The following is a 26715-nucleotide window of genomic DNA, read 5'->3' on the forward strand; positions in this document are numbered from 1 at the left end:
TTTTTTTTTTTTTTTTTTTTTTTTTTTTCGCTTTTTGGTTATCGCATCGGGCTGACTTTGGCTTTCTTTTTCTTCTTGCTGCAGGGTCTCTGGCTGTACAACCAGGGCCTCTTCTCCTACAGCAACCTGGCCTACCTCTGGCCGACGATTGCGAACTATGCCGACTCCGAGTCGGACGGCTACACGACTAACCTCCCTAATCGCGTGAACGGCTGGACTGCATACAGCCCGCAGGATGGTGCTTTCACTACGAATTGGGATTTCACGGGAGCGCAGGTTGCTATCGCACGAAACACAGCGCCTTGGACATAGTACCGTTAGGAGGTTCGACGGGGGTGATACTCACGTAATCGCACTCTGTCCGTGTCTCCGCTCATAGTTTCATATAGAATGTCATCAAAGAATATTCTGTTCCGTAGATTCCTGCTCGGTTGGATGGTCCCTTAGGGCACAGATTGATTATGTGAATATGCGTATGACTTGAGTCAAGTGTCTCATTTGAAGTCGATTGGCTAATTAAAGAAGGTGTAACTAGGACGAAGACAGAGAAAAAGGATAAAATGAATTCTAGAATTGAGACCACGAATCAGGAATGAAGCCTTTAACTAATGGTGAATAGCCGAACCAAAGTTCACTGCGGAGTCCAGTTAGCGGCACCTGCCGTAGTTTTCACTTTTTATCAATTTATTCCTCTTTCATTTTCTGGTTGAATTCCAAGTTGTGCGGCCGAGCCCCACTGAGCTAAAGTCCGGTGGCCGACACAACTATAGGGACTAACTTACGGTGTATACTTAAATTGCTGTCACTTCCCCTCACCTCCGTGCCTGAACCTTCTATCCCCAGCACACACTCCACGCCCCTTTGCTCCAATCCTTCATCTCCACTCACCTTCCAACCACCACCACGCTCACCTTCTTGAACGCCTGTCCCTATTATTGGTAATCTGATTATGTCCTACATCAATTTCCACACCCAGCACGTAGACTTCCAGGGCCAACCACCGAGCTTTCACGACACCGACGGTGCTCCCGTCTATGAAGGACCGTACCACGGCCTCCTGCACGAGATCCTATGTCGTGACGATGTCGCCGCGCTCCTCCAATACCGGCAGACCCACGGGCGCATTCTCCGCCGCGCTTACAGCATGCACAGCGACAATCCATTTGCGATTGTGCTGGAGCGCCGCAGCTTTCGCACGTTGCGCGCCCTTGTGGAGCTGTATCCTGAGGACCGCGCGGTAGCTGTCGCGGAGATGCGGGGGTTGATGCAGGATGCTGAAAAGGGTCTACGCGGGGGAAGACGGAACGAAGAGGAAACGATGACGATAAGTCAGGGGCCGTGGACGGAGACGGTGCTCGAGTATCTCCGGCAACATGAGCTGTCGCTCATGGATGCGGCATGTCAGGCGGCGGATCGAGAATTGGTGGAGTGGCTGCTGGCCCAGGAGCCGCCGCTGGGGTCGTTGAAGGAGAGGGATTGTCTGGGAAGGACGGCATTGATGAGTGCAGCGTTGGGGCTGGGATGTTCGGACCACGAGGAGAATTGGGGCGAGGATGCAAGGGAGGTGGCGGAGGATGAGGAACGGAGTTGGGAAGAAGCTGAGGCGCGACGACGGGAGCAGCATGAAGCCTTCCTTCGGTGGCTGATGGCCCAGGAGGAGTGCTGCTCCGTTGGTGAGTCGGACTTGCTCTCTCCTACCATTGATGGCACTGGGACGAGCACTTGTACTGTGCTCGCAGCAGCCATTCCCCGTGCTAGCTACGAGATGGTGGTGCACCTCCTTCAAGCGGGGAGCGATCCGCGGACCCGTTATCACTGGCGGAGACCCCTCGGGTCACAGATGTACGACATGGGATCTGCGAACGGAGTGACTCTGCTACACATTGCCTGTTTGTACTGGAATGGGGAGGCAATCCGCGCGTTGCTGGCGCATGTCGAGCAGTCCGCGCAGATGCTCACAAGTCCCGATAGCCAGGGTCAACTCCCCTTGCACTGGGCGTTAACCCGCGATCGCGGCATGAGTCGCAGAAGACTGCTGGAGACGGTGACTCTGCTGCTTGATGCCAATCCGGCGATAGTGAATCAACCCAACGGTGAGGGCGTGGCAGCGGCGAGCCAGTCGGTTGCGGTGCACGCCAATTCTGGAGCCTCCCTTGCCCCGCTGCTCAAGTTATTTCTCGCCTACGGAGCAGACGCGTGCGTCTGTGACCCCGAGGGCCGCAGTCTCCTGCATCAATTGACTCGCACGAGTTGGGAGCCCGCATGCCTCGAGCCCGATTTGCTGGACCGGCTGTTGAAGCAGGTTGGCGTCAACGATCCGGCAACCGTGGATCAAAACACCGCTCTCCATTACCTGGTGCGCCACCTCAATCAGATAGACGCCGCTCGCCATCTCATCCAGCACGGCGCGAATGTGAATGCTATCAATGCCCAAGGAAACACCCCTCTGCACGAGCTTATGTGGGGCACCTTACCTCGGCGGCTGGACGAGTCTGTTCACCCTCAACGTCCCACACGGGCCCGCGAAGCATTTGTACAGCTCTTGGTGGACGCTGGCGCATCCATGGACCAGAAGAATCTCGCGGGGCAGACGCCGATGCAGCTTCTGCAGGAGGTGCTTGAGCAGCGGCGCAGGGCTCAGGAAGCACGAGACGCAGCTTGGGCTCGAGGTCGCGGCCGAGGTCGAGGATCCGCGGCCGGACGTGGTCGAGGGAGGGGTATTGCTTAGATCTATTGACTGGATAGTCAAGTCTCAAGGCTGCTGACTCGTCGCATTGAACATAAAACAATAAAGAAGATTGAAAGTGGGGATCATGGGATCATTTCAGGGCATGTGTGTGGCAATTGCACAGTGCTTGCTCGTAGCACGGGCACTGTACTGTTCTGTCTAGACGGCGGGAAATGGCGGTATTGTCCGGTGGCTACGGATGGCAAATGTAATCCCACCACCAACTGCTGAATTTGAACGGGGCTTTTAGCATTCTTGGAAGTGGGCATATATGACTCAGATATAGCAGCATCGTTGGAGGCGAAATAGGGTGAAGTATTACTGGCAATCTCTCACGTAGTACTGTACCCTAACAAATTCTGTTTCGGTATCTGGAAATATTGCTACTATATAACTTTCAGTCGTACTACTGAGAAAGACAACAATCAAAGGGAAATGTGATTCATACAGCATGTGATGGCTTGATGACACGGACTGCGTGTTCAATCTGGATCGAGGTCAGTCGTTGACTCTTGATTGGAAGATTCTGGGGTGGATTCGCCGGGCTCGGCGAGCGGCGAGTGAGCCCATCGCAGAGGTATGGAAATCAGACGAGTTGATCTCTTCTCATCCAGGTTGACCTAGGCTGGTCCCAGTAGTAAATGAGTGTAAGGTCCCTAACTCAATAGAAGTCTTTCAGAAACTACCAAAGTGTATTTTCGGCTGAAAAATGAATCAGACGCCATAACATGCTTCTTTCTTGACGGTCGAGACCGATTCGGCGAGCCATCCTTTACCATCCTCCTTGACAGACATCGGTATAGATGGGGGCCACCGGGGTGCACTGGAACCAATCCCACGTATACCAGGACAAGTCTCGTAACGGCAACAGCGCTTTGTCGCAATTGATCGAGAGTGTCGGTTATCCGTATGCTCCAAGATTCAACAATCTCAAGCCGGGATATACCAAGATTTCTCAGACTCGAGTAGCTTCACCATCCGGTCCATCTTGGTGAAAACAACATCGACTCGAGTCATCTTCATCTGCTTCAGGTAGGAAGTAGCGCATAGAAATCACTTATCAGGATTGTCAAAGCCTCAATAAATATGCAAGCTTCTAACTGTCTCCCGAGGTCATCAACTACGTCAAGCTCAAAGACGTCTAGCTGCAGCTGCACTTGATGAAAGGCTTGGCGTGATGGGCGAGTATCGCCGACTTCGCCGAGCTCGGCAAGCCTACCATGCGGGACATCGAGATTCTGTGTGACCAATGGCTCAACCTGTTCCACTTCGTTTTGCATTGTTGTCCGTAAGGACACTGAGCTCCTTCCCGGATGCATCCGGCCGGTCGTTACGGCTCTAGACCAATCAACCCATGTTGCCCGGGGCATATTCCTCGAGACGATGTCAGAGACCTGCAAGCGAGACAGACCTTGCAGATTTGTTTTCAGTCCGTGAGCTCTTTTAGAACGTATAACCGCAATTCCGTCGAGCTCAATGGAAGAGTAACTACCTTGCCAGCGTGACGGAATATGATGACTGATTGTCCATGCTCTGACTTATCAGAGGCGAGGTCTCTCGATGGATTGAGCACGTGAGAGGGCTGATTCACTGCAGTGTCGAGTGAACATTTTCGATGTATGATGGCTTTGAGGATGGCTCTGGAACTACGCCTTGACTCAATAATGGTTGTTGTTATAGTAATTAACTGTCATGGTGCCGTGGAATGATCTCGCTTAGATCACGTGGCTTGAACATCGCTACGCCGTACGCCGACCATAATCCATGGATGCGTGATGCATGCATGCTCGATGGTCTATGAATATGACCAAAGTGTGTTTTTCATATGCTTGAGTACCAGAAAACATTGTCTGGTGGTTGGGTTTTGTAGTGTCAGAGGCACGTCAACGCCAACCCATGAACTGCTGTACCACGAGCACACAGACTGCTTACCATGTATGCTACTATATTACAGAGATTCGGTAGTTGAGAACATATATCATTAGCATATAGTTCGAGCCTACCCTCTCACAAGCAAAAATACCTCATTTCTTACACTCAGACTAATTTCCCGTCTATCTATGCTAACTGGTGAATTTCCAGCAATAACCTGAACCCACGCATCATGTATATAAAATACATTGTGGCAGACCATGCGCCACAACATTCCTAAGATACGAGATCCTTCCACCACCCTCGCCCCCTAAATCCCCTCTACGTGACTTTCATGACGAATCCTGTCTGACTTCGTCCCATATACGCAAGCGAATTTGCCTAATCCTCCGCCTTCAAAAACACGACTGTCTGAGTCATGCAAACGAGCGCAGCCGCCGAGTTGCGATAAGCCGATCATCCCCCGGGCTCCCGATAACACGCTGGAATGTCATGATATCACAAGCCTGGTCCGAGCGTCACCAAGATCCCAGTGAGCCAATAGGAAGCCAGCCTGAGGGATCCATTTTTCAGGGTCTGGTCATGATTGCCAACATCACGCCAGGTGAGTCCCAGTGGGAGTTTTGAGGACCTTGTATCGAGGGCTCAATACGAGGAGGGTCCGTTTATCGGGACAAATCAGCGCTGTCTTATCCTCTTCATCAGCCGGATTCTCAAACCAAGATGACTGATTGGTTGTGTGTGCATTACATCTTTCTCAATTTCACATGGCTTCAGCACGCGTAGAACATCGTGTCTACGACGCCCTTTGAAAGCTGAAGCGAGCGTAAGAAGCTGCGGCCGAGGCCTGCCGCAGAGACATGGGGCCAGGGTACTATCCAGGCATCGGTAGCGGACGCCTTGGCAGCGGAACACCGAGCTTCTACGACAGAATACGGAGTACGGAGTAGTTATACAGATCATTTGTATTTTTCTTAACTGCATGGCAGGGCACGGCACCGCAAGCTCATGACCATAGTTTCCCAGCCCCATGATTCTACCAAATCGACAGAAGCACAGCCCTGGGTTCTTCCTGGCGTTCGGTACGCTGCTCAAAGCGGCAGGGTATGCGAGACCTAGCAGAATCGCTCTTGTCCCTTGACGCAGGTTCCAAAGCAGCGGGCCGCATTCAAGGAGGCAAGGCACCCCCGATTGTACAAGGGCGGTGACGGCAGTGGTAGGAAGTGAATCCTTGGCTGCAATCTTCACGCACAGTAACGAGAGCGGGGTGTTTCACAGTTTTGAGGATGACCTTGCTTTCTGGTTGTTATTATTAGATATTTGCTCACTTCACTGCACACATGAGCAGTCTGGTGGTCGGTCGTGGCGAGTCCCCGTCCCGTCCAGCTTCTACGGGCTTTCCGGCCCTCATCCGTACTGAGACCGATCTCAGAGCTAATGCATCCATCTTCCTGAAATTCGACTCATAGATGTAAGGACCAGAGGCAAGTCAGACGGACCGCTCTTCCGGATACGTAGAAACCCTTCCAAAATCAGCATATGCTCGCTCGCGGGAAAGTATCATATCTACGTTCCCCAATGGACGGAGAAGTCGAGTTTCTATACCACGAAAAAAATAATACACAGATTCTCCAGTAGCAACAGAGATAGAGTTCTTTGGACGTAAAAACAGGAAGATCTCGCATCCTTCGCGGCCATAGAACACCGTCGGCAGGGAAGATTTGGGAGCCGACCCAAATTGCGGTGTGCGGGGGGATTCCGGATAGTGGGAGAGATGCAGGTGCACTTATGCATGATCTCCCCATCAATGGGATCCAGGTGACTAATTGGGTGAACTAATGGGGTTTTGAGATGACGACATTCCGTTTCCGGAATCACTTATACTGGAAACATCGCTCCGAAGTTCGGCCAGGATGAAGTTAAGCAATATCGCTGCATGGGACTCTGTTCCGGATATTGAGGTTGTACAGAGTCCGGAGATAGTAGCAATATATATATTGACTATCCTAGAGTATTCCCTTATGATCGACCTCGAGTACACGACCGTAGGGGTGCTCAATAGCGCAGGATTAAGCAATGTAAGTACTGTATTCTTCGTGCTCGAGCAATAGAACAAAAGTATAGCTTCAATATATAGCGGACAGGCATGCAGTCATAGTGACACAACGTAATGAATGGCGAAGTCAACTGGCTTGCTATCTACTAAACTATGAATTTACCGAAAAATGACATGACTATGATCTATGTAGTTTAGCCTTCCTCGCTTGTAACCTGGAGTACACATGCACGCTCCCGAGGCACCATTGACTGACAGAATTAGACATAGAGAAGAGCGACCACAGCTCCAAACAGAGCCAAGACGCCCTTGGCAGTGCCAGACGTAGACGATGCCACACCCACTGACTGTAGAGCAGCAGTGGAGGAGCTAGTGCTGGTTGAATTGGAGTCCGTGGTGGAGGAACCGGAAGTCGTGGCCTTGGAAGTGGTTGTAGAAGTGCTGTTGCCTGTTACCAAGATACTCATGTCAGTAAGATCGCCTTATAGTCATGTATGAAGCCATATCTTGCCTAAAGAGGACAATGGAGTGATCGACGACGCAGATGTCGATAACACGGGTGTCGTGAGGGTGATGGAGGTGGAAGCGCTCTCACTGGAAGTAGAAGAGGTGGAGGTGGTGGAAGAGGAGGACGCTGAGGAGGAGGTAGTGGTCGATGCTGAGGAGGATGTAGTGGTCGATGAGGCAGAGGAGGAGGAGGAAGAGGAGGAGGACGTGGTACCATCATTCGAAGCACCCTTCTCGACTGTGAACACGGCGCTCACCGCGAGCTGGCCAGAAGAATCAATGATCTGGATCTCATAGTCGTCTCTGTGATGCCACGCCAACAGTCAATCTAGTGCTCTCATGCTTGGGGCATTCTACTCAATCTCCTGCCGGTGCTACATACCCATTGGAGATACTAGGGTTGGGTTGGGTCGTGTACTCTCCATCAGAGGTCTTCACGTTGTCCGCCAGCTTGGTCTGAAAGGAGCCATCCACCGTCCGCAGGATGATACTGATCACCGAAGGATCATTGGAGTCACTAGTGAACTTGATGGTCTTGGGGGTGGAGAAATCCCATTCTGTGTCTGCTGACGGAGTGGTGATGGTGATGGCCAAAGCCGACGCGATGAAGCCCAGAGAAGCGAGTGTTGACGAGTAACGCATTTTGATACAACAACGCAGCTAGTCAGTTTACTGGAGGGAAATTCCGGAAGAAGACGTCACACAATCCGCCAGGGAGACAACTTTTTATATACAGCACACAACAGCTGGGTGCTCGGTGGCACCGACGGCTACACTGTTGGAATACAATTCTATAGGAATCATTCGGTCGATGCCTCTCGCACTGAAGCCCAACAGCATGAGACATGCAGATTGTCTAGGCCTTGAACAGCAGGCGCAATACGAGGTGATCTCAAGTGCGAGCTGAGCCTCTGCTGTGGAGACCGCAAGGAAAGGGAACCGATGCCCACGTAGGTGGACAACAAACAGGGACAGGGATTAATGACTGGATCGGTGATCTGTCATGCTGGGTTGGGTGATTTCACATCATTCTTTTCCAATCAGATAGTTGGGTGCCCTTGCCGATAAAAGACTCAAGCTTTTGACTCAATAAGAGCTACTCTGATGTCAGCGCTAGGGCGGCGCTAAGGACAGGCCAGTCAGTCCGTCTCCAATCCGGACTTCCCGATAAGGCTCGGAAAATCGAGGCTATCCAGTCTGTCAGTCTATTTTTGTCGGTATCCTGATTTCGACTCTGTCATCTATTACCCGTCATGACAATACGGCTCCCGTCACAACTGCCGTGGTGTCATGAATAATGGCCGGAACATTGGTGGCCCGCGGACGGTTCACCCACGTATCATTGATGCGATAGTCGTGATGTCAATGATCTGAAATCTCCCTGTATTTAATCTGCAACCTTGCGAATTTTTTCGTCTTTTCGAAGAGGAAGGATTAGTCTTGAAGAATAGGGACTGCTATTATTCTATACCTAACTGATCGACATTATCATTAACATGTGGTTTGTCTGTTTTGTCTGGAGCAAGCAAGCAAAGCCAAGCTAAGAGGCTATGCCCGATCATGACAAGGCAAGGAGCTTGGGCTGTGTCGTGTGAAAACCATCTAATAGGGGCGACAACAGCATCAAGTCAAAAAAAGGATACGAATTGAAAAAGTAAAAACAAAAAAAAAAAAAAAATAAAATAAAATCAAAGGAATCAAAAGCAAAGAATAACAGAGAAAAGCTGTCGAGGCCACGGTGAGAGGATTCAGATGACTAAGTAGGAGGTGGCCATCGCGACCGTCACCAAAACCGTTCTTATCTCCATCGACAGACCGAAGAACGAAGTCTCAGCACCAGTGGAAGGGGATGGGCTGACGGTGGAAGCAGCCGAACTACTCGGGGTGGCCGTGGGGGAGTCATCGTTATCATCATCATTCTCTTTACAGATATTAGTGCTCTTTTTCAGACTGTCAGTGGGATAGTAGACCCGAGGACCGCCGTCCGAGCTGAGGTCAACAGTGAGATTGCCGCTGGTATCGGTGACAAATGTTTTGCAAGACAAGATCTCCGTCACGTTCTGTCGGGACTGGAAACCCGTGCCATCGGAGCCCAGGGTGATTTTGGTGGTGGCTTTGGTGGCAGGCTTGGCTCCCAGGTTAGATACGACACTGACAACCTGATTGCCAGCAAATCCTTTACGGATGGCCAGAATGTTGGTTGCGTTGAAGATCGGCATTGACAGGTACGAGAGATAGTCGCTTCCAGTCTGTGATTTGAGCGTGTACTGTTTACCATCCCCGCTGGCATATGTTCGAATCCGGTTCAGCGATTGGACGAGCGACGGGAGCGAGGTTGAATCCATCGAGTAATTCGTGAGCCACAGAGCCTCTCGATTCACCGGGTTATACCCCCCCGAGAGGTGCTGCTCCTCTCCGTAGTAGACTACGTTTCTTCCATTAGTGTTCTGCAATTCATGCTGGTGAGGGATCCGGGCATCTGAAACGTACGCACGGGAATACCGTCAGCCAGCATGCTGACGGTGAGGATATTGCGAGCGAGCTATGTCAGAGAAAATCAGACCTCACACATTCTCAGATTAAGGGGCAGTGAAACCAACGTACTGATAGATCCGAAGTATACGAACCGAAGCGCGGGACGTCTTGATTCGAGGTGAACGTTCCCAGCGCCAAAACATCCTACCAATGGTGAGCTTCAGAGTATCATTTCAGGAGTCTACAAGATCCCTACTGACATCGCACTGTGTCTTGGTGTAATCAATGGACTGATAGATAGCGCTCAGATCGCCATGGGTCGTATTGAAGGCGTTGGTCAGGATATAATACCTAGAAACAAGGTCAATACGCCTCTCGCCGTGGACATCTCGATGACTACTCACAGCGGATAATTCAGCAGGCCGCTCACATTGGGCTGTAAAGGACAGATATCCGCCGCAGTTTGGGTTGCGCCCTCGCCGAACAGGAAGACTCCGGCGGATTTGTTGAAGCTCGAGAAAAACTCAGGGGGGATGTTCAAGACACTGTCGATGCGCAACCCATCGACTACAGCAGAAAGGCGCCATTAGTGCCTCCGAAGCAGTAGACTCTAGCAGGAGGTAGAACTTACTAGAGTAGTTCGAAACTAATTGCGAGACCCAAGTGCCCAGCATCTGCTGGACTTGTTGGTCCTCGTTCCGCAGATCTGGGAGTGAGACAACGTCGTCGCCTAGCCAGCACTAATAACCCATTTAGTGAGATTCGTAGGTGAAAAACCAAACTCAACTCACATCCAGAACGCATGTATCATTCAGTGGGTCGCTAGAGAGTAGCTTGAAGTCGTGGAAGTATTTCCGATCGTTGAAAGGATTGAATTTGCTGTAATCGACGGTCGAAGAATTTCCCGCCCAAGCCATGTCTCCAACCACCACATCAAGCATCAAGTACTATTATTCCCGGCGGTCAGTGTCTCCGGTTATTGAAGTTCCATTCTTTGGTGGTTATAGAGACTGACCATTCCACGCTTGTGCAATGCGGAGGATAAGGCCTTGAGGTCATTGGGAGTGCCGAAGTGGGAGTTGATGGAATAGAGATCATTTGGCCAGTACCCATGGTATGCTGTGATCCGACAATGTTTAGTCCTCTAATGCGTGTCGAAGGGCAAGGCTTAGACATACCTGAGAGATCCGATGTTCGAGCTGTAATCTGGCTTTGCGCGGGCGAGATCCAGATCTATTGTTTCGACAAGACGATAGTGTGAGCGCGGTTGTTCTGGATGAGAATCGAAGTGAAGGTTCTGTTCCTTACCGCGTCGAAGCCCAGTTCTTGGATATAGTCGAGCCTTTGGATGATACCCTGGAAAGAACCTCCACAGTAATTGCCCTGTGCGGCATTACAAGCGGAAGTGGTCGAATTGTCGGATCGTGCAAAGCGATCGGTAACGATTTGGTAGATGGAGCGACTGATCCATTGATCCCTGGAGGCGGCGTCAACCCTTACTGTGCAGCTCGCCAGAACGCCTGCAACCACCAAAGCCTTCCTCCACCACCCCTCCATAGTCGGTGACGTTCGCATGGCCTGGTAACTTAACGATAGAAAAGTAAGGAGAGACCAGAAAATGATAGATGGAGTAGTAAGAACTGCTTCCGTTGCCTTCAGTTCACTCTACTTAAATTAAAGAGCCAGTGTCATATCAATTTAATTAGTTACTCCGTACAGCCACTACTATCAAATCTCATATATAGCCCACCGCTACATGCTATTCTAGCCGCCTATGATTGTTAGTGTTAGTACCTTAGCACTCAATCACTGATGATCATTCAGTATTAAATCCCTGCCTGGCCATGATGATGACAAGACAGGATGGGAGTGGTAATGGTAAGTCGAATACCGGTAATTTGGATACCGGTATACACAGTACGACGTTGACGAAGTGGATCGGCCCGTTCTCAGTCCTAGCCAGCTAGCAATAGTCCAGGCCCTGTCATCGAAGCCCGATCGGCCTCTCGTTCCAATTTGCTGGTCCCGGCAAGTCTCCAACCCTGGGGACAAATCCCGCCATTCTCGCTGGATACCGCTGGACGGCTCTTATCTACATTACCTCACTACTGTACCTACTGACCGTGTCCTACCGGTACATTCTCTTCTCTCTCCCCTCTTCTGCCCTTCTCTCTCGGCTCGCTTTCTTTGTCTGCAATCGGCCATGACGTGTACTAATGCAGCCGTGCTGGCCGGTCGGGCATACAGTTGACAGTGTCCTGTAGGTACTCCATACAGTATGTACATTTGGAACCCTGTCTCAGACCCTTGAGGGGTGCTATTCTCGCCGATCCCCGGGTGGGAGATATATGACTTGTCTCTTTGAAAGGGCGAAAACGTATTGGCCCTTGCAGCCACCGCCAACCCGATGGATGAACGCCATCATCGCATCATCGGATTCCCCGATGTCACGCAAATATGGTGAGGTATCTGTATCTTCTTGCATGAAATCTTCTACCCCATGGGTTTTCGCTAAGCATGCGCTGTAAGGAGCGCCGCTCCGCCGGAAGGATTGACGAGGAGAACTGATGGCGACCCACCTGATTCATTCTCGCTCAGCCTTTTTCGACCACTCTGAGTGATCTATACCCGATGCATGTCAGATTCTTTACATACGAGACATGAGGAGTCCTTTTTGGGCCTGGAACCTGTGTCTCGAGGCCCGAGCAAGGTGGCGTGGTTCTCCCACAGCTGAGTTACGTTGGGATAGCGAAGAACATGCTCTGGAGAGGGGCCCCCACCACCAGGACGATGGCGTCTGTTGCCTTCCGCTCCATCCCGCTAAAATTAGTAGATTTAGTTGACTGCCTCACTCGGTGTCAGTGCATTGCGGCTGTATTATGGATTGCCTTATCGCTGCGGAGGGTTCGTTATCTACGAACATGGTTCTTTACTGCTTCTGCACTCTCTGAATATTTCAACATTTTTCCTCTGTTTCTATGACACACCTTGCTGTTGCTGGGATATCCCGACCTGTTGCTGTCTGTATGACTTCCTAATCCTGCTTGTCGAGACTACATCAGTGTGCTCCGTGAATGTCACTATAGTGGCATTCACTGTGCGAAATGAAGCTGCTCGCTCCCCTCACACACTATCTTGCCATCCTTGTATTATCGACCCATTTGGCCCTGTCCCTGCCATACCTTGAAGAGGAAGCAGATTGGAATCTCAACCAAAACCAAACAGCGACAAACCCCCTCGACTACTCAGGCCAGTGGGATGGCCACACATACAACCCTTCGCCGGATAACTGGCGGTTTCCGTTCTACACCATATTCCTCGACCGATTTGTGAACGGCGATCCAAGTAACGATGATGCGAACGGTACGCAGTGGGAACACATCCTGACCTCCAACCAGTTCCGCCATGGGGGCGATGTCCTTGGCTTGGTTGATACTTTCGATTACCTCCAAGGCATGGGGATCAAGGTAAGCTTGCTGCCTCTGAGAAACATGTTGAACAGAACATATTGACCGTAGCTCAGGGCGTCTATCTTGCCGGGACCCCGTACATCAACTGGCCATGGGGCGCGGACGGATACTCGCCGCTGGATCTGACCCTGATGGATCACCACTTCGGGACGATTGAGGACTGGCGCACCATGATATCAGAGGCTCATCGGCGCGGGCTCTATGTCCTCTTTGACAATACTTTCGCGACGTAAGTGTGATCGAAGCTGGAGGACCTCGACGGACGAACGTCGGCTGATTGTTAGCGGGACAGAATGGGCGATCTTATCGGTTTTCAGGGTTATCTAAACCGGTCCGCACCGATCAACCCCAGCGAGTATGACTTTGTATGGAAGTACGATCGGCGATACTGGGACTTTCAGCCGGGAAATGAGGTTGAGGCTGAGTGTCCCTGGGAGTATCCTCGATTCTGGAATGATGACGCGACTGGCTTGACCACCACTACCCTTGGCGCTTCATGTCGGAATAGCGAGTTCGATCAGGTAACGCCCCCTCCCTTTTCTTTGAGTGATTGAGGAATTCTAACCGCTGGTAATCCCTCTAGTATGGTGAAGTCGCTGCCTTTGGAAACTACACAGAATGGGAAGGGCAGATCTCCAAGTTCGCGTTTGTGCAGGACCGTCTGCGTGGATGGCGCCCGGACGTTCTGGCGAAGATCAAACATTTCTCATGCCTGACCATTACCATGCTTGACATTGATGGATTCCGTGTAGACAAGGCCCTTCAAGTGACATTGGACTCTCTGGGCGAGTGGTCGGAGGCGATGCGGTCATGCGCCCAGCAGGTGGGAAAAGACAACTTCTACCTCCCCGGCGAAATTGTGTCGGGCAACGCCTTCGGCTCTCTGTACATCGGTCGCGGCCACCAGACGAATCAAACCATCTCTAATCTCACCGAAGCATTTATGATGACCAACAAGACCGATAAGGCGCAACAAGATCTTTTCCTCCGACCCGCCGAGAAGTCCGCGTTGGATGGGGCGGCCTTCCACTACACCTTGTACCGAGGTCTGAGTCGGTTTTTAGGGTTCGTTTTCCCCTCCCGTCTGCCCGTCTGCCTTTTGAACGCACTCCGACGCTGATATCTCTCCACCTACAGCTTGGATGGCACCTACACGGCCGAAGGTGACCCACCGGTCAACTTTGTGGAAACCTGGAATGGTCTTGTACAGACTAATGACATGGTGAACACGAACTCCGGCAAATTCGACCCTCGCCACCTGTTTGGCGTCACCAACCAGGACGTTTTCCGTTGGCCGGCGATCGAGAACGGCACCCACAGGCAAAACCTGGGGATGTACGTCGTTACCCTCCTCATGCCGGGGATTCCCATTCTCTCATGGGGGGAGGAACAGGATTTCTATGTCCTGGACAATCAGGCCGATAACTATAGTATGCCGTTTTCCCTTTCCCTGGTATCGGTGTCCGCATTTTCTGACCTCGTTATACTAGTTTTCGGTCGTGGCCCCATGTCCTCTGCGCAGGCTTGGCAACTTCATGGATGCTACAAGATCGGCTCGTCCAAATACGTGAACTTTCCGCTCGACCGCGCCCTGACTGGATGTGATGATGACTCTGTCAGTCTCGACCACCGCGATCCATCTCACCCGGTCCGGGGTCTCATCAAGATGATGTTCGAGATGCGGCAGAATTACCCCGTGCTCAACGACGGCTGGTATCTGCAACAGCTGTCCAACCACACTTTTGACATCTATCTGCCCGGCAGTAATGGAACCCCGACCGAGACGGGCATGTGGAGTGTGATGCGGTCGCGCTTTGTGGATCTACAGAATTTTGACGGTCAGGGCCAGGGCAATCAGAGTGTTTGGCTGGTATACTCGAACGACAATAAAACAGTCAACCACCAATTCAACTGTAGCGCCAAGGACGCGTTGATCTCGCCGTTTCCAGCAGGGACCACTGTCAAGAATCTCTTTCCCCCGTTCGATGAGTACACACTGGTCAACAGCTCCCAGACTCTCGGGTATGTTTCTTTATAGAAGATGTTTCCCATGCGTTCACTAACAGAGAGCAGATTCGAAGGGTCAAAGTTGCCGAATGGGTGCTACCCCAATCTAACAATGCCAGCGTATGGCTTCAAAGCTTTTGTGCCGAAGAGCAAATTCGTGCAGCCGTCTCCGTACATCACCCGCTTCACTCCGGGCCACGACGCCCGTCTGTTGGCCAATTCAACGGACGGGGAGACTGTACGGATTGGCTTTGAGTTCTCCCAAAAGATGGACTGTGAGGAGATTACCAATTCGCTCACTATCATCTCCAAAGCTCTCAACGACGAGACCGCTAAGCTTGAAACAGGCTCGGTTTCTTGCACATCCATTGCAGAGACCGAGTTGGTGACATGGCCTGGGGCACTGACTAGTGTCTTCAGCTACGAAGCAGAGTTGAGCAATGTTTTCCCTGGTGTCCACCAAATCACCATTAGTAATGTTACCACTGCCGAAGGGAACCGATCCACAAATGTGAGTCTTCATTCAATGTCGCTGATCATGGAATGGATAGGCAGGCTAACCCCTTGAGCAGTCCGTAGACCACTTTCTTTTCCGGATTGGGGAGACGAACAACCCCATGGTCTGGCCCCAGCTGGCTAACTACAGCAGGAACCTCCTGTTCGAGACCCCATCGTCTGAGTCTGGTGCCTTGTCTGTAATGCCCCAGGCCCCGGGTGCAGACATGTGGCGCTACTCGCTGGATTTTGGAGCCACGTTCAGTAATTGGATGACCTACTCGGGCTTCAATACGTCCATCCCCGGCAAGAATTGGACCGGACCCGCGTCCCAGGCCTGGGACGGAGAGCACATCATCGCGCAGTACTGGAGCAAGTTGACCGGCAGCAGCGATCACTGGCAACATGGAGACGCTCAGTGGGAGTACAAACCCCCCCGTCGCTTCCCCAACCTCTTCATTGAGGGCGACTTCAATCAATTTGGTTATGATGCCGGTTACTCGAACAAAATGTCTCTCAGCAACCTCACCGGTCGGTGGGAAATCCACTTTATGGGCGAGTGGCCGGTGCAGGTGGCTTTCAATGCCTGGGGCATTAACGAGGACGGGGTGCTCGATCAAACCCAGGTCTTTGGAGATCTAGACGGGGATAATGTTTTAGATCAAGTCCCGCCCATCACGCTGCTCAGCAATGTCTTCAATGTGACCATCCCGCCGCCGTCTCCTTATCTTGCTTTTAAGCTCTCGGTGGATGACAGCGAGCTCAAAGTCTACGCTACCCCCACGGGATCGCGGTGGGTTCAGCTCGCCCTGTTTATTCTGCTGGCCATCCTTCCTGTCTCTACTGCGGTCGGCGCAGTATATGTTTACCTGAAAGCGTTTTACCAGGTCAAGTTCAACCAGATCGGCGTTACAGAGAAGCGGTCGGGCTTTGCTCCACTGATAGGGATCTTTCAGAAGAAAACGCGTCCTTACGACCGCGAAGCTGGTCTCACAATAGCTGGGGCCACTGTTAGCCCGTCAGTATCTGACAATGGCAGTGTTGTCGGTGCGGTCATGGAGATGCGGCGAAGGACCGTTCTGATTGCGACCATGGAATACGATATCGAGGACTGGGCCATCAAGATCAAAATCGGTGGACTGGGCGTGATGGCGCAGCTCATGGGCAAGCATTTATCCCACCAGGACTTGATCTGGGTGGTGCCCTGTGTCGGCGGGGTGGATTACCCCAGGGATGACCCCCAGGAGCCGATGGTGGTCACTGTTCTGGGTAATAAGTACCAGGTCGACGTGCAATATCATCGGCTGTACAATATCACCTACGTGCTGTTGGACGCGCCGGTCTTCCGCGCGCAGTCAAAATCCGATCCCTACCCAGCGCGCATGGACGACCTAGATTCGGCCATTTTCTATTCTGCTTGGAATCAATGCATTGCTGAGGCCATCAAGCGATTCCCGTCTATTGACCTCTACCACATTAATGACTACCATGGCGCAGCCGCCCCACTCTATCTTCTCCCTCGCACGATTCCATGCTGCCTGTCCCTGCACAATGCTGAATTTCAAGGTCTGTGGCCAATGCAAACGGTACAGCAGATCCAAGAGGTCTGCCGCGTGTTCAATCTGGATCAAGCCGTGGTTAAGAAGTACATTCAGTTCGGTGATGTCTTCAACCTGCTCCACTGTGCTGCCAACTACCTCAAAATCCACCAAAATGGATTCGGAGCCGTCGGTGTGTCGAAGAAATACGGCAAGCGATCTTATGCCCGGTACCCCATCTTCTGGGGCCTCAAGAGCATCGGCGCCCTGCCCAACCCTGATCCCTCTGACCTGGCGGAGTGGAATAGCAACGCCACCAATAACCCCGAGGACGTGACCATCGATGCAGAATTCGAAGCCAGCCGTGCCCCACTCAAGAGACAGGCGCAAGAATGGGCCGGGCTCAAAGTCGACCCGCAGGCTGAACTGTTTGTGTTTGTTGGACGGTGGTCGATGCAGAAGGGGGTGGATCTGATCGCGGACATCTTCCCCTCGATTCTGGATGCACACCCAAAAGTCCAGCTCATCTGCATTGGGCCGGTCATCGATCTGTACGGGCGGTTCGCTGCGCTGAAACTGCATCGACTCATGGAGCTTTATCCCGACCGGGTGTATTCCAAGCCCGAGTTCACGGCTTTGCCGCCGTTCATTTTTAGTGGTGCTGAGTTCGCCTTGATTCCGTCGCGAGATGAACCATTCGGGCTGGTGGCAGTCGAGTTTGGACGGAAGGGAGCGTTGGGCGTGGGATCACGGTGAGTCTCGAGTTGAAGACTGCTTGCGATCATTATTCAGAGCTAACAAGTCGGTCTCTATAGTGTCGGTGGTCTTGGACAGATGCCGGGATGGTGGTTCACGATGTCAGATTCCTTTCCCCGCGACTCGGAGGTATCACAAATCGCTAATGTTTTGCAGTGAATCCATGACGACCAAGCATCTCACCCATCAATTCAAACTGGCTATCAACGACGCCCTGCGATCATCCCAGGAGACTCGAGCGTTGATGCGCGCGCGATCCGGTAAGCAGCGATTCCCCGTCGCGCAGTGGGTGGAGGATCTCGGTATCCTGCAAACCACCTCCATCCGTAAGCATGAGAAGCACTCGAAACGCCACGAGCGCAGCTCCTGGAGAATCTCCAGTACCAGCACGCTTGTTCCCGACCGCAGTCGCAACTTTCACCTCTCGTCGAGTCCCGACACCAGCCGCGAACAGAGCCGATCGCGCAGCTCCACCATCTCACGTCCGCCCAGCAGGGCTGTCAACGCCGACTTGAGACCAGGGCCGCCTCGACCCGGCCATAGTCGTGGCCCCTCGCTGCCGGCAATCCTGCCTTCTAGTCTCAGTCTGACTAACAATGACCCGGAGACCGAGACCGAGTCAAGGCGCAGACCCTTGTCGTCCATCCCCCGCACAGGGCCTCGAGTCGTCTACTCCTTGGAGAACGAGGGAGAAGAGCTCGAGAACATGTCTCCAGCGCCCCAGACGCCGCCCAACTTCGCTAATTCTGGTGCCAGCACTCCGACCCTGGGTGGTGGGCCCGACGATGGATTGTTAGGTCGCCGGAACCCCAATTTGTCCATGATGAGTCTGGTCAGCGTGGATGACATCGTTAGGGAGAAGCAGGACTACAATCTCCAAAAGGTTAGCCCATTCTTCACGGATGTCAACCACGAATACGCGGATAAGTTCGAGAAGAAGCTGGCCGACCTCAACGGGAAGAACTCCGAAGACCAACTGTGTATCGAAGAGTTCATCGAGAAGAGCGAGAAGGACTGGTTCAACCGCTATCGTGACGTCAAATTGGGCAAGTCCCCGCTACCTTCGCCATCGCCTTCGGTCTTTCGCTTCAAGCTCAACGACAATAGTCCTCCACCCACCCCGGGTGTTATGGGTCCTGTGGAAGACCCTAATGCTGGGCAGTTTCTGCTTCCGAAGGACTACGTTCCTCCCACGGGACTGAAGCGCTTCATGTTAATGAAGCTTGGGGATTGGCCTGTGTATTCCCTTGTCCTCGCTATTGTGCGTAGCAAAACCATCCCGAACGATTTGAGTATGCAACTGACAAGAAGCTTGCTAGGGTCAAATCCTGGCCTTGAACTCCTACCAAATCACACTGTTGAACGGACAGATTGGAGAAACGGCCGAGAAGCTATACACCCTGGCGTCGATTTATCTTGGCTCCTCGATTGTATGGTGGATGGCCTTCCGCCTCGTCCCGTCGGTCTATGTCTTGTCAATTCCTTTCTTGGTCAGCATACTCCTTCCCACTACGCTTCCTTGGTGTGCAAACTGACATTCAAAACTTGCCCCAGATGTACGGATTCGCCTTTCTCTTCGTTGGAGTCGCCGGTCCCATCTCCGACGCCACTAGTCAGACCTGGCTGCAGAACGTGGGAACCGGCTTCTATTCTTTTGCGTCTTCGAGCGGATCGATTTTCTTTGCCCTCAACTTTGGTGACGAAGGTATGCGATCCCGAAATTCCCTCGGAAAAGTCTAGAACTAGTCTCACAACTCCTGTGCAGGTGGAGCACCCCTCAGCTCGTGGATCTATCGTGCCTCTGTTATCCAAGGCAGCCAGCAGCTCTGCATCAGTTTCCTCTGGTACTGGGGAAGCTGGATGGCGAGCCTCAACCAAGAGGGCAGCACCCAATACAGCCTTAGCATGACCAATCCTCACGCTTTGCTCGGGATTGGTGTTGGTCTCGCGTGTTTCCTTTGGCTATTGGGAGCTCTGGTCTTCTTTGGCCTTCCGTCATACTATCGCCAGACGCCGGGTCAAGTGCCGACATTCTACTTGTCGCTCTTCCGGCGTCGCATAATCCTTGTATGTTGCTTTTTGTTTCCCTCCAGTGATGTGCATTTCAAATCCTGGTACTGACCGATGACCCTCCAGTGGTTCTTCTACATGGTCTTCATCTCCAACTACTGGCTGTCGGCGCCGTATGGGCGCAACTGGCTCTATCTCTGGTCCAGCAAACATGCCAAGGTGTGGCAGATCGTGCTCCTCGTCCTCTTCTTCTTTATTGTTGTCTGGGCCGCCGCTCTTTGGATCTTCCATGTCCTCTCCAAGCGACATGTCTGGTTCATCCCCATCTTTGCGATCGGGCTGGGCGCCCCGCGCTGGGCTCAGATGCTGTGGTCAACCTCCAACATTGCGACGTACATTCCCTGGGCGGGGGGTCCAGTAGCTGGAGCCCTTCTGGGTCGAGCCCTATGGCTCTGGCTGGGCGTGTTAGACAGCCTTCAGGGTGTTGGTAAGTGTCCACTCATCGCGTTGCGGACAATGAATCGAAACTGACCCGCATCCAGGATTCGGAATGATCCTCCTGAACACGATGACTCGCTTCCATGTCACCTTCACACTTTTGGCGGCGCAGGTGGTCGGCTCCGTGGCAACAATTCTCGCCCGCGCCACGGCACCGGATAAACTGGGCCCGGGGGATGTGTTCCCGGACTTCTCAGCGGGCGTCAGTGCTGGACTGAGTAAGGCCGACTTTTGGGTTTGTTTGTTGTTGATGCTGTCCATCAACGTGCTTTGCATCTTCTTCTATCGGAAGGAGCAGCTTTCGAAGCCTTGAATGCATTTTTCTATTGATTCTTGACTAGCGTTGGTTTGGTTAGTCGATTTGTTTATTTATTAATGTGTATAGCTGGTTGACAGAGTCTGCCACCGAGGTTGCATTGTCTATAACTGGGTATATATATGGGGAGTTGTATGATTAGGTCCAACTTCAGTTCTGAATTAATCTATATAATTGTGAGTTGAGTGAAAGAAGAGAAGATATTTTCCCACATTCCGCTGTCGGACAATTTGAGTCCGTCCGTGCATTGAGGTTATTCCCACTTGGGACTAGTGGCCCTGCATTCTTCAGGGGAGAGCGGATCAATGGTTACCCCGTCTCTATAATTACAATATAAACAATACGAGCTCTCCCCCCCTTTCAATTGACCTCATTCCTTCCAACTCACTCTAATTCTCTTTCCGTTGCTCGTTTCGCTGTCGCTGCTGCTACTGCTGCTGCTGCTGTTGTTGTTCTGCCACTCTTTTCAGAACAACACAACCCGTCATTCGTTTAAATCTCGTTCCGTCGCTCTCAGTCCACTCTTTCCACTCATCCCCCGAGGAAGAGTCACTCATTTACCCCCCACCCCCACACAATGAACCACCAATTCTTCGCCACCATCGTAGCTCTCTGCGTGTATGCGCACTGGGCCCTCGCTGCCCTAACCGCCAGCCAAATCGCCAATTCGCTGAACGAACTCGCGCAGGAAGGATTCGCAGCCAAGGATCTGGTCTTGGAAATTAATTCCACCGCGGACGCTTCGCCCATTCGGGTAAGTGGCTGCCGTCCCCGGCCGTGCCCCCGGATGGGGCCGTTGGCTCGCCCCTCCCTTTTCCCATGGTCTGATCATCTCCCGCAGGATGTCTACGCCGAAATGGACACCATCGTCATTGAGGTCCTCCAGAATGTCAACTTCATGACCAATACCCCCGTCATCACCGATCAGGCTGAGCAGCAGTCCGTTTACGAGGGTTACTCCAACGTATTACACCCCGTCTCTGAACCTCCACCCAGCATGAGGAATTTTGTGGATGACTCTGATCTAGTTCGTCCAATCCCTCCTCGAACTCATGGATGCCTTCTCGTCCACCGCCGCCCGCTTGAAATCCCTCGACGCGACTACAAAGACTGAAGTCCCGGGGGAGGTTCGCACGCTGGAAAGTGCGGTTGACGTATGTTTCTTTTCTCACCCCCTTGCTTCGATGCAGGTAGTGCTACCGGTGATAAGACGGCTGATCTGAATGTATGGGGTTGTGCATCTCAGGCTTACTTCTACAACATCATTGGCCTCTTCCCCGCAAACAGCTCGTACAACACCCAGGCCAACAACCAGAAGGCGCAGGTGGATACCCATTGCTTCCAGGCGATCTGGGCGTTTGATTCTAGTGCGGCAGCTCAGAGCTCTATTGTTTTGCGCAGGGAAGGTGCGCTTGGTTTGCGCCGTGGGGTCCGCCGGTCTGTCTGAGCTGAGTCTGAATTGCTTGGGGACAGCGTATAGCGGGTCGGAGGTTGTGGGGCAGGGTTGTAGGGCCCATGCTTCACTTTGAGTCCGATGATCTTGGTTGGACCTTCACTGTATAGTCCTTTTTTGCTTCATTATATTTGGATATGTATCATAGGACTTTTTAATTTCTACTTTCTTCGTCAAGAGGATGTGTAGTGGTGGATCTGCGCGATGTACAAGGTCCGGGGCAAGTACTGTTAGGGCAAGCTCAAGGTCACATGCCGCTGCAGGGACAAAGAGTATTCTGTTCCGAATGTCCCGTCAGTTGACCCAAAATAAGACATAAGACATTGCAATTTCGGCGGGAGGGAAAGGCGTTGGGACATGGGATTTGATAGACATACATAGCCATCCCTTATCTAGCTGCTGCCTGACCGAAAGTGTATTATAGATTGACTAGCGGTAACGATGAATAGATACGATCACAGGGTGCCACTGGAAATAGGGCTTCTCATCCGCCCAGCTGTACTCCAGCTAGTATATATCAAACACAGCTGAGTAGAATATAAGTCTTTTCTTAGTTACTACTTTTCAGATAAGGAATACTAAGATAAGGAGTACGTATAGACAATCTAGAAAACATCATTCAGAACATAGATAGAAGTGAAGTAAACTAAATAGAGAAATAAGTAATAAAGTGAGCAAGTAAATTAGGTAAATAACTAACTCAACAAAAGTTTTAATATTAGTTAGATTATTTAATCACATCATTCGTTTCTTTTGTCCTTTTTAATGTTTGACTGAGAAATCAGCAAAAACACCTTAGGGTAAATAGACATAAATCTGGCCCTCACGAGAAGGCATTTATTTACACACTATTTCACGGGGGGCCAAGGCGAAAAGGCGTGAGTGAATATAAACGAGTTCGTGTTGACGGCAGCCATGAACCCATCTAGATCTGTGGCAATACGTGTGGGGTCACCCATGATATCCATCAGTTCTCCTGTAACGAGGTTCATCATTGCCGGGCTGCACCGGAGTCAATCGTAGCAATAATGGCAGTGGTTTCGAGGGCGCAGTCGAGGGGTTGACAAGAGGTAAATATGCCCTGTAGTAATAGTTGAGGCAGCATGATTGTCGTGTCGAATGCTGTCGAGAACTGGATTCCTCTAACCAAAACGCAGCGAACGCAGAAGTTGGCTTCTTATCCGGCCGGCAAGAGCTCTCCCGTTGGTCCGCGACCTGATTCATTTTTCCCATTGTGACATGAAGGCAAGCCAGGTTAAGGATGTGGTTGGAAAGAAATATTCGATAGAGGCAAACACAAATGCAGGGCAGATATGACTGTGTAGGCTGCAATAATAGAGGAAAAGAGTGTGAGGAACAATTAGTGATTGACAATGTCAGCCTTGAGTAGTGAAAATTAGAATTAGTAAAAGGTGCAAGTATGCCTCCTTTTAACCTGTCAGGTAAGATCCCTCCCTCCCTTTGATTTATAGTCAAGCTTCTCAGCGAGATGTTATCGCGTATCACTCTTGCTTGACTGTGCATAGACTCTTCTCCGTCGTCACTTGCCCCATCCATCCTATTTCCCCTTCCTCTACTCGCTCCCTCCTCCGCAAGCCTAGAAAACTTGCTGCTGCCCCGAGTGACCCTCAGTCTCGGGCTAAGGTGGCTTTTCCCCGCAGATGCTCTCCCCCGAGCACCAGCCCCGGACGTACCGCGATTCTTGCTCCGCAGCTTGTCGGGAAGAATCGCACAATTGACGGCCATATGGAGGGGAGACAGGCTGCGACAATGATGATTCCTCCTTCGAGGACGGTCCAGATGCCGAGGTTGACTGAGGCCCCTGCAGTGGTCTTCTGTTAATGGAACCCCAGCCAGGTCTAGATATATTGGGGCCTGGAGTGGTGGGGGGGAAGCAGGCAGGCGTACAGGTTCAATCGATCAATGCACTCGCCTGAAGGAAGTTTACCATGCGCAGAATACTGGTTACTAGGCCCCTAGATTCAATAAAAGAAGAAGAATCTGGTCAGCCTTTACCCCAGCCATCGATCACGAATGCTCTGCATGTTCCCCTCCCTCCCCGGCTAGACAGTCCTGCAAGGTGCAAACCAGGGGCATTTGACGGAACCTGCAATCCACCGAGAGAAAAAACCCCCGTGAGCGCCCACTTGTGCGTCAAGCTCGTCTGCAACTTCCAAACAAGCGGCATCGGCATAATCAAAATGACACAGCCGGTGAGGATGTTGGGCAGCGATACATATCGATAGAATGCCTGTTGGTCGAAACACGATCCGCCGACGATAGTCTTGTCCCAGATATACTGTACTGGCCAGCATTGGAGGAAGGCCGCGAAAAAGACGCCGGTACCGGACGATTGATTGGTCCGAGTACTCGCCGGACAAGATCGTTGGTCACGTTTCATGGAGATCAAACTAAAGGGGATGAGTGGGACTTCTTTTTCGCCCCCACGTCCTCTAAAAGGATTTACTGGTTAGATTTCATATTACTACCGGAGGGAGTTCGCTTGTTGCAATTCAATCCCGAATCCTCTCCGCCTTAGGTTCGAAAGCTAGGTAGTTACTGCCCAGGGTCTATTGAGGACTGGCTTTACCCGATATAACCGATTCTTTTTGTTCCTCCGGATCGACGCGCTGACGCCTCTACCACAACAATGTCTCAGTCTTTCGAAGACGAAATCGCAGCCCTAACACAAAGGGTGCAATCAGACCCCGAATTGCTCAACCCAGAATCGCGAATCAAAGCTTTAAAAGCCGCAAGAGACCTTATACACGCAATAACTCCCCCACCAGAGACTGCTATCCAGGATGTAGTTTTAAGCCCGGTTCTCCTCATGGCTATACGCGTGGGAGTTGACCTTGACGTGTTTCAAGCTATCTGCGATGGCCAGGGCGAGGGAGTGACTACTGACACTATTGCCGAGAAGACAGGGGCAAGTTTTCTTCTGGTTGGTACGTTGTTTGTATCCTCTCAGTGTTGCTAAAGCTAAAATATGATAGACCAAATCCTGCGAGTGCTAGCGTCGACAGGGTATAATTTAGAAACTAGTGTGCAATCCTTCAAGCCCTCTCCTTTGACCGCAATTATGGCAAACCGTCATTCAGCGCGATGACACGGGCATGGTACGCCGTTCTCCTGCCCCAGTTACACCTGTTCTTCTCCAAGTTCAGAGACAGTCTAACGGGACCTGCATCACAGCTTCGATATTGGGAATTATACTACAACTTGCGCCCCAGAGTATTTCCGGCAGAACAAGCACGCATTCTTCTCTTCCCCAACAGAGACCCCCTTCCAGCTTGCCAAGGGCACGTCGCTCGACTACTTCGCCTGGTTAGCAGAGAACCCGTTATTAGCAACAGACTTTCAGGCCTGGATGACGGTAAAGCAGCAAGCATCGCCAAGTTGGGTGGACTGGTTTGATGTAGAGGGTCTGATTCTAGACGGGTTCCAAGAACACAACGCACAGGGATCATCATCCAGCGATGGTGAAACGGAGGGGGAGCAGGCAGAGCCCGTCTTAATCGTCGACATTGGCGGCGGACAGGGCCATTACCTGCATGCATTCAACCGCAGGTTCCCTCATGCACCCGGCCAGCGGATTCTCCAAGACCTCCCGCATACAATTGACGCTGTTTCCGATATCCCAGACAAGACCAAACTCATGGCATATGATTTCTTCACTGCCCAACCTGTTAAAGGTACAATATATCCCCATTATTTTTTATTGATATCCCCCTCTTCCTTCAACCCCACTTCGTATACAGGCATAAATCGTCTCTAACACCCTTGACGGGCAGAAAAGGAGCAAGAACGTACTATCTCCACTGGATCCTGCACGATTGGGCCGATCCGCAGGCCCGCACTATCCTCTCAAACATCAGCGCAGCCATGAAACCTGGCTACTCGAGACTGGTCATCAATGAGTCGATTGACCCTGATAAGGGCTGTGATTTCGCCACGGCTTGTATTAGCGCGATGATGATGCTTCAGGTAGGGGCGAGAGAACGCACAGAGGGGCAGTGGAGAAAGCTATTGCCGGAGGTGGGGTTGACTGAAGTGCGCTGTTATCAATCGCCTGCTGGATCGGCGGGTGAGGGGATCATTTTTGTTACAAAGTAGAGTAGATACGTATGTTTGTACTACGAGATACTAACTCGCCTCGGAAAATCACGTCAAGGGCTACCCGGCATTTCTTCAAGGAGGGCCATATTTTCTCGACGTGAGACTTTAGCCTCCAAGATTTATTGCTTGCTGCAGAATCCTTGTTGCCTTTTCTGCATAATTGTCTTTGTCACATCCTAAAGTGTTGCTGTAATCCCCCGAGGAGGCTGATGCGAACCTCACGGGTAAATCTCGCTTGGCCTGACGGCAAGGATCTTCTCTACATGTGAAAGGGACTGAGGGGTTACACGTCCAGGTTCTTTATTAGAATGGTGTTTTCGTAGCTTATGGAGTGATCATGGTGCGCTCGCGGAGGCTTCCACGACGCTTGGTTGGAAGTCGGAACAGAGACGGCCGGCAAAGGGTCCACCACGAG

General features: G+C 51.7%; 6 protein-coding genes across 6 annotated transcripts in view; 4 read left to right on the forward strand and 2 right to left on the reverse strand.

The window, feature by feature from the left end:
* BP01DRAFT_313070 (uncharacterized protein) overlaps positions 1 to 2689 on the forward strand; it is a gene marked incomplete at its 3' end in the record, with an annotated part of 6199 nt that extends 3510 nt beyond the window's left edge. Inside the window, exons 4-7 of the mRNA XM_025572497.1 lie at positions 85 to 276; positions 977 to 1243; positions 1349 to 1564; positions 1622 to 2689. Coding sequence (XP_025434020.1) covers positions 85 to 276; positions 977 to 1243; positions 1349 to 1564; positions 1622 to 2689 — 1743 coding nt within the window. The remainder of the gene's footprint in view (positions 1 to 84; positions 277 to 976; positions 1244 to 1348; positions 1565 to 1621) is intronic.
* Positions 2690 to 6819: 4130 nt separating this feature from the next.
* BP01DRAFT_353924 (GPI anchored serine-threonine rich family protein) lies at positions 6820 to 7832 on the reverse strand. Its single transcript, XM_025574299.1, has 3 exons — positions 7546 to 7832; positions 7378 to 7466; positions 6820 to 7104 (listed from the first exon to the last, which is right to left on the reverse strand). Exons 1-3 carry the CDS (start codon positions 7803 to 7805, stop codon positions 6917 to 6919), a joined length of 537 nt encoding a protein of 178 aa, XP_025434021.1. The 5' UTR covers positions 7806 to 7832; the 3' UTR covers positions 6820 to 6916.
* Positions 7833 to 8845: 1013 nt separating this feature from the next.
* BP01DRAFT_407512 (alpha-amylase) lies at positions 8846 to 11195 on the reverse strand (the record flags this gene model as incomplete). Its single annotated transcript, XM_025578797.1, has 10 exons — positions 8846 to 9588; positions 9654 to 9705; positions 9768 to 9842; positions 9899 to 9989; positions 10043 to 10205; positions 10270 to 10378; positions 10430 to 10585; positions 10654 to 10757; positions 10817 to 10871; positions 10947 to 11195. The coding sequence occupies 10 exons, from the start codon at positions 11193 to 11195 to the stop codon at positions 8912 to 8914; spliced, it is 1731 nt and encodes a 576-aa protein (XP_025434022.1). The 3' UTR covers positions 8846 to 8911.
* Positions 11196 to 12578: 1383 nt separating this feature from the next.
* BP01DRAFT_407520 (uncharacterized protein) lies at positions 12579 to 20864 on the forward strand. The gene is made up of 15 exons (XM_025578798.1): positions 12579 to 13105; positions 13162 to 13337; positions 13401 to 13629; positions 13692 to 14173; positions 14246 to 14538; positions 14599 to 15130; positions 15182 to 15626; positions 15688 to 17900; positions 17964 to 18005; positions 18061 to 19165; positions 19224 to 19394; positions 19459 to 19609; positions 19670 to 19971; positions 20041 to 20401; positions 20457 to 20864. The coding sequence occupies exons 1-15, from the start codon at positions 12743 to 12745 to the stop codon at positions 20723 to 20725; spliced, it is 7134 nt and encodes a 2377-aa protein (XP_025434023.1). The 5' UTR covers positions 12579 to 12742; the 3' UTR covers positions 20726 to 20864.
* Positions 20865 to 21110: 246 nt separating this feature from the next.
* BP01DRAFT_353925 (uncharacterized protein) lies at positions 21111 to 22317 on the forward strand. Its single transcript, XM_025574300.1, has 4 exons — positions 21111 to 21482; positions 21570 to 21692; positions 21757 to 21882; positions 21975 to 22317. The coding sequence occupies exons 1-4, from the start codon at positions 21306 to 21308 to the stop codon at positions 22173 to 22175; spliced, it is 627 nt and encodes a 208-aa protein (XP_025434024.1). The 5' UTR covers positions 21111 to 21305; the 3' UTR covers positions 22176 to 22317.
* Positions 22318 to 24831: 2514 nt separating this feature from the next.
* BP01DRAFT_379959 (S-adenosyl-L-methionine-dependent methyltransferase) lies at positions 24832 to 26297 on the forward strand (the record flags this gene model as incomplete). The annotated part of the gene is made up of 4 exons (XM_025577187.1): positions 24832 to 25129; positions 25243 to 25300; positions 25377 to 25876; positions 25981 to 26297. The coding sequence occupies 4 exons, from the start codon at positions 24832 to 24834 to the stop codon at positions 26295 to 26297; spliced, it is 1173 nt and encodes a 390-aa protein (XP_025434025.1).
* Positions 26298 to 26715: the final 418 nt, after the last annotated feature.

The sequence above is a fragment of the Aspergillus saccharolyticus genome (assembly GCF_003184585.1).
Source record: "Aspergillus saccharolyticus JOP 1030-1 unplaced genomic scaffold BP01scaffold_5, whole genome shotgun sequence".
Lineage (NCBI taxonomy): Eukaryota > Fungi > Ascomycota > Eurotiomycetes > Eurotiales > Aspergillaceae > Aspergillus > Aspergillus saccharolyticus.

Excerpts from the sequence above, each read along its gene's own strand:
- BP01DRAFT_353925 (XM_025574300.1), top strand. The coding sequence starts at position 21,306 with ATGAACCACCAATTCTTCGCCACCATCGTAGCTCTCTGCGTGTATGCG. Across the intron at positions 21,483-21,569 it reads CGGACGCTTCGCCCATTCGG|GATGTCTACGCCGAAATGGA; the intron begins GTAAGTGGCTGC and ends CATCTCCCGCAG. Across the intron at positions 21,883-21,974 it reads CGCTGGAAAGTGCGGTTGAC|GCTTACTTCTACAACATCAT; the intron begins GTATGTTTCTTT and ends TGTGCATCTCAG.
- BP01DRAFT_407520 (XM_025578798.1), top strand. The coding sequence starts at position 12,743 with ATGAAGCTGCTCGCTCCCCTCACACACTATCTTGCCATCCTTGTATTA. Across the intron at positions 14,539-14,598 it reads CAATCAGGCCGATAACTATA|TTTTCGGTCGTGGCCCCATG; the intron begins GTATGCCGTTTT and ends TCGTTATACTAG. Across the intron at positions 15,627-15,687 it reads AAGGGAACCGATCCACAAAT|TCCGTAGACCACTTTCTTTT; the intron begins GTGAGTCTTCAT and ends CCCCTTGAGCAG.
- BP01DRAFT_353924 (XM_025574299.1), bottom strand. The coding sequence starts at position 7,805 with ATGCGTTACTCGTCAACACTCGCTTCTCTGGGCTTCATCGCGTCGGCT. Across the intron at positions 7,467-7,545 it reads AACCCTAGTATCTCCAATGG|AGACGACTATGAGATCCAGA; the intron begins GTATGTAGCACC and ends GTGGCATCACAG. Across the intron at positions 7,105-7,377 it reads GAAGGGTGCTTCGAATGATG|GCAACAGCACTTCTACAACC; the intron begins GTACCACGTCCT and ends TCTTGGTAACAG.